We start from the raw sequence: 6,704 nt of genomic DNA, 5'->3' as shown, positions 1-6,704 counted from the left end.
CCATCGCTTGTAGGTATAATTCAGTAGTTTAACACACTAGATTCTTCTTTACCACCACTTGTAAGTATAATTCAGTAGTTATAACTCAACAGATTCTTCTTTACCATCGCTTGTAGGTATAATTCAGTAGTTTTAACCCATCAGGTTCTTCTTTACCACCACTTGTAAGTATAATTCAGTTGTTTTAACACACCAGATTTTTCTTTACCATCGCTTGTAGGTATAATTCAGTAGTTTTAACCCATCGGATTCTTCTTTACCACCACTTGTAGGTATAATTCAGTTGTTTTAACACACCAGATTCTTCTTTACCACCACTTGTAAGTATAATTCAGTTGTTTAGCCCACCAGGTTCTTCTTTACCATCGCTTGTAGGTATAATTCAGTACTTTTAACCTACCAGATTCTTCTTTACCACCACTTGTAAGTATAATTCAGTACTTTTAACCCACCAGATTCTTCTTTACCACCACTTGTAAGTATAATTCAGTTGTTTTAACACACCAGATTTTTCTTTACGTTCACCTGCAGGAACCTACTTTGCTTGCATCATGATCATGGTAGCGTTTTCTGTCGTCATGACAGTGGTTGTTCTAAACTATCATCACAGAAGTCAGGATACGCACGAGATGCCTGATTATGTAAGTATTTCTACTTCTTTTATAAGTAAACTTACCAGTAATGTAAGTATTTCTACTTCTTTTATAAGTAAACTTACCAGTAATTCAATTAAGAAAACGAGATGGATAACATTATTTTCTGAAAAAAAAGTAAATATGCCTGATATAAAATAAATAATGTGGTGTACAAAAGACGTATATAATCCGTTACTTACCCATTCGAGTGTATATAACATAATTATTTCATCTTATGAATACTGCTGTGTTGTAAATAACGTACTTTTTTAATATCATGCATGCTCCTTTGCTTTGCCCGTTTTATTGGCATCTTTTCCTAACTCTCTGTTCAGGAACGCTAAAATCTGGGGTTTCGATACCCAACGGTAGGCAGTGCGCAGATAGCCTATCGTGAGGCTTTGCGCTTAAAAACAAATACGCCATAACTCTCTAACTGACACCTAGTGGTGAATCCCACAGTTTGAAAGCTAATTACTTTCTATACTAATACACACTTTTCAACATGAATAAACACACTACCAACAAAAGCATGGCCTAGATATGGGCTCACACCCCTATCAACAGTGTTCAGTTACCTCTGTATAGAACACTTCTTATATAACGCCCTCAAAAACAGCCCTTCTAAGACCCAGGGTTTGGCTCAGATGTGTTGATGATACGTTCGAAATATGGCCACCCACTACATACAAGATTACAGAATTCATAGACTACCGGAATAAGCAACATCCAGTGATACAATTCATTATAGAAATGGAAGAAAAGATTTAAAAAAACCTTCCATGTGATCACGGTTTGTTTTGTAAATAAGCACAAAGCTACACAAAGAACTATCTGTGCTCTGCCCACCACGGGTATCGAAACTCGGTTTCTAGCGGTATAAGTCCGGTAACATACCCCTGAGTATGTTACGGAAAAATACAATATCCGATTGCCACAACCTCCATACGTTCACATTGTGTGTACACGTTGGTTTATGGTTGTGCTTATATTTGAGGACAGTAGTATATATAACTTTGGTTATATAATTTATGTTTTATTTGCTTTGTTTACATTTTTAGCGTTATGGAAGGTTCGTTTTATATATATAAATCTAATTGCTTGGCAACATGTTTCGACTTGTTTTAGGTTATCTCGTTCCAAATGTATCTTTTTGAATGATTTCACTATAGCGGAGTTTTGAATATCAAAGCATTATTCTTCACAGTGCACTAAATCATTACATGCCAAATTTCGTCTCTTACACGGTTAAATATCACTGTACCATCTGGTTTGTTTTCGCATCATGATGTATAATATTTCTGAGCTAATGGTGTGTTCTTAATCATGTGGTATTCGTTTACATTTTCTGGGTGATTTGCAAGCTGTCTGTAGAAAGTTTGCTTTTGATCGAGATAACCAGTCCCAGCATTTACTACTGTGCTGCATAATGTATATGAACTGCGAGAATTCGGGCAATTTCTCTTGTGTCCTAGAAGACGACTATGATATGACGAGGTGTGTTTACACAAGCAATGTCACTACAAAATATCAGGAAAAAGCAAACAAGTCCTAGCTTCCACATTCATCGATCTCACGTGTTATTATTAACAACGTTTTCAAACAAACAGACTCGGACCACGAAATCCCAGTTATATCAAACTTAAATATACTTCTCTTCAAATTCATCACACATGCACATGATTATAAAGTCACAGTATTACTGGTATCAGAGAGTCTGTAATTTTTTATATAAATATATCATGCAATTACGGTGACACAGGGCTTATACCTTTGTTGTAATAGTATTACAGGATGAAAAGGCCTTTAATTTTGTTCTTTTAGTATTTCAAGGGGATATAGAGGCACAAAACGTAGAATTTTGGTTCTGTAATACTACTGCAGCAAGAGACCATGAAATCTAGGGTTGTTTTGTTGTTGCTGTTATTACAATATACAGAGGCCCCTGAGTCATGATAACTGAGATGTAGTGTTTCAATGTTACAGGAGTAAGACGTTAAAGCATCTTTATTTTGTGCCTTTAATATTACTAGAAAATAAAGCCACGGAAGTATAGTTTTCACATTGTCCTGGAAGACACAGCAGCTTATATCTTTGCTATTTTAATACAACAAGGTTGCACGATTAAGACGTTAATATGTCTTTATTTTTGTTCCTGTAATGTTACATGTTAGTTCTACCCAACGGGGTGGAAACTTGGACTCTGCTGGCTGAAATAAAACGACAGTTGGAAACATTTGAAGTGTAGTATTATAGACGAATGATGAGCATCAGCTACATTAAAAGAAACACAAACTAATGAGAAATATTAGTAAATACAAAACGACAACTGCTGAGTATATGTAGTAACTGGAAAATGCGTTACTTTGGGCACATAATTAGACCTGAGGGAAAGTTGGCAAAGGTTCTAATAGGTAAAATCAAAGGAAAAAGAGCAAGAGGAAGAGAGAGACTCATTTGGCTTGATAACATTAGAAAATGAGTTGGAGATGAGAAACTTGAATTAGGAATGTTGGTGCAGGCAGCGAGGAATAAAGAACACTAGAGAAAAATAGTTGTCGAGCCTCAGAATTTGGGGAGATACCATTATTAATAGAATAATTCGTGGTTATGGAAGCACAAAGTTTAATCTATACAATGTCCCGGATGACACGGGGGCTACTTTGTTTTGACGTTATTGTATGGGGCATGAACCTGCGGAGAGAAAAAATTGGTTAAGAAGTCATATTATTGATGTTTTTGTTTTAGCAATATTACATTGGACTCGAGTCGCGGGAATTTGTTTTTGTTTTTTATACAGAGCTACAGGGGATAAAATAATACGGAGTTAGAGCTTTTATTTCTTTTTCCAAACTACAATAATGGCAAGAAACTACAAATATTTGAGCTATGGGTTATTATCAAACCACTTAAATTGAGATATTTTCTGAAGAGAAACATTGAAACCAAGTTCTTCTTTCACTATCTGAGTAAAGAAATTGTGATTTGAATCAAACTTATACTTAGTATCGTTAATTCCGCGTTTAGCGTATGATTTGCATTCTTACTAAGGTTTGTCTATATTTAGTTTATAAACAAAGATTTTTATGATTCGCTATGAAACACCCTCGTGCTTTCTGAAAGGCCAGGCATGGCCAGGTGTTTAAGGCGCTCGACTCGTAATCTGAGGGTCGCGGGTTCGAATCCTCGTCCCACCAAACATGCTCGCCCTTTCAGCCGTGGGGGCTTTGTAATGTGACGGTCAATCCCACTATTCGTTGGTAAAAGATTAGCCCAAGAGTTGGCGGTGGGTGGTGATGACTAGCTGCCTTCCCTCTAGTCTTACACTGCTAAATTAGGGACGGCTAGCGCAGATAGCCCTCGTGTAGCTTTGCGCGAAATTCAAAAACAACAAACAAGCTTTCTGAAATCAGGAATTAATAGTAATTCTGTTGTCTCGTGATCTAAAATTCCGTTCATAAATTAGTTATTTCCTTTCATTAATACTAACTTACGATATGATATCACTATAACACAGTAAGTCTTGTGGGAATATTTCTTTAATAAACACATCAAATACTGAATACTACAATAATAAAGCTATTCGAAACACTATACTTTTACACGTACTTTTTGTTTCAGCATTTCCGTAAAAAGCTACTCAAAGAGCTGTGTATAACCGTTCTTAGTCTTAAACTGATAGACTGATGGAAGGCAGATATTCAAAGCACCAACTGCCATGTCTTTGATTACTCTTGTCTGACGGAATAGTGGGATTTTTAGTATCACTCGTATACCGCCCCCACTTTTCCAAGCCGTCAACAGTGAGTCCTCGGATTCGTAGACCGCGCAACTTAATCATTAGGCCACGCCCACCCTCTCACCTCTTATATTGATAGACGCTCTTCTCACACACACTTACATGTAATAAACTTGACAGACTTTCTTCTCTCTCTCACACACACACTTATGTGCAATTAAATTGATAGACGGTCTTCTCTCACACACACTTATGTGCAATTAAATTGATAGACAGTCTTCTCTCTCACACACACACACTTATGTGCAATTAAATTGATAGACGGTCTTCTCAGACACACACACTTATGTGCAATAAAACTGATAGACGCTCTTCTCTCTCACATACACATTATGTGCAATAAAACTGATAGGTGCTCTTCTCTCTCACATACACATTATGTGCAATAAAATTGATAGACGCTCTTCTCTCTCACATACACATTATGTGCAATAAAACTGATAGATGCTCTTCTCTCTCACATACACATTATGTGCAATAAAACTGATAGACGCTCTTCTCTCACACACACACTCACTTATCTACCTAAATATTGAGTTTCAAGTAACTAGGCCAAAGTAAAATAAACGTGCAGATATTGGACATAAAATTAAAACAAGAGTGTCAACTACGGGTTTGGAAAGTACAATCTACTCCAAAAAGTGGTAGGTATACACCGTGTTTTGGTTTGAATTCATTTTTGGAAGCGTCATATGTGACATAAGATTAGACTTTCAAAATTAGGATCAAACATGTGTACTCAAGCCCACATCTTCATCTAACATTCACCGTTTACAAACGGCTGTGAGGAAGTAGCCGTTTCTATTAAAAATAAGGTTATTAAACAGGCCACTAAGGGCGACAAGCAAATAATATCCCCTGATACTGATAGATAATATTTACTTAGCTGATTGAATGAAACCTAAGGCGATTAGGTCCGTATATGTTATAATAAGAAAAAGAAAATGAGAATTTTAGTATCGTAGTGAGCCTTCTCATCATGTGTGTATGTATATACATATAGAAAAACTAAATTAAGTTTTTTTTATCAGTACATGTTTTAGCATTACTTATAGAATCACCCAGTTATTTAACCATCTATTTCAAGCTACAAAACGTAATAATATGACCTGGGTTAAAATATTTATTAATTAATAGGAATATTTCATGTTGTTTGATAATAAATATCTAGTTGAAACTTTTATTACCATCGTATTATAAATTACATTCACAGCGTTGATCTATTTAAAAAAAAAAACAATTGTGAAGATGGATGACTCAACGTTCTCACAGCAACGCTGTCTTCCACTCACGTTCTTCGTAAAAATTGAAAACATGTCAGACATAACGTCTTCAAAAATAAATCATATCTTCATGGCTTTCAAGAAGCTTCCTTAGTTGTTTTTTCTGCTGTTGTTTTTTTTCTTCCTTTGTTATCTGTTGTTGTTGTTGATTCCATTAGAAAAAGAAAAATTATAGAAGCAGTATAAAACAACCCCAAAAAAAGACATTCGATGTGTATAAAACGGTAATCCAAGATAAAACACAAGCTTGCATTCACCGTGTTCAAACACAACTCTTCACTATCGAACTCATTTTCCATTTCTGTGTTTATTAAAAGAATTATAGATGATAACTGTTATTAATCGTCTAATGATAAATTTCTTCCTTAACAAGTTTCAGTGATTAACAGATTAATTATAGAATATAAACTATGGCTCCATCCGAGTATGAAACTATATAATTCAATACTACATTAATCAAATACAAGTTGTGACTGTCTGACTGTAGAACTGCATAATTCAATACTGCATTAATCAAATACAAGTTGTGACTCTGTCTGACTGTAGAACTGCATAATTCAAAACTACATCATTTAAATACAAGTTGTGACTGTCTGACTGTAGAACTGCATAATTCAATACTACATTAATCAAATACAAGCTGTGACTCTGTCTGACTGTAGAACTGCATAATTCAAAACTACATTAATCAAATACAAGTTGTGGCTCTGTCTGACTGCATAATTCAAAACTACATTAATCAAATACAAGCTGTGACTCTGTCTGACTGTATAACTGCATAATTCAATACTACATTAATCAAATACAAGCTGTGACTCTGTCTGACTGTAGAACTGCATAATTCAATACTACATTAATCAAATACAAGTTGTGGCTCTGTCTGACTGTAGAACTGCATAATTCAATACTACGTTAATCAAATACAAGCTGTGACTGTCTGACTGTAGAACTGCATAATTCAATACTACATTAATCAAATACAAGTTG

General features: G+C 35.2%; 1 protein-coding gene across 1 annotated transcript in view; it reads left to right on the top strand.

The window, feature by feature from the left end:
- Positions 1 to 6,704, top strand: part of LOC106473947 (neuronal acetylcholine receptor subunit alpha-7-like) — a 26,614-nt gene that overhangs the window by 16,144 nt on the left and 3,766 nt on the right. Inside the window, exon 5 of the mRNA XM_013934635.2 lies at positions 532 to 641. Coding sequence (XP_013790089.2) covers positions 532 to 641 — 110 coding nt within the window. The remainder of the gene's footprint in view (positions 1 to 531; positions 642 to 6,704) is intronic.

This window comes from Limulus polyphemus, unplaced genomic scaffold (genome assembly GCF_000517525.1).
Source record: "Limulus polyphemus unplaced genomic scaffold, Limulus_polyphemus-2.1.2 Scaffold6662, whole genome shotgun sequence".
Lineage (NCBI taxonomy): Eukaryota > Metazoa > Arthropoda > Merostomata > Xiphosura > Limulidae > Limulus > Limulus polyphemus.
This window is presented reverse-complemented; position numbering and strand designations above follow the sequence as displayed.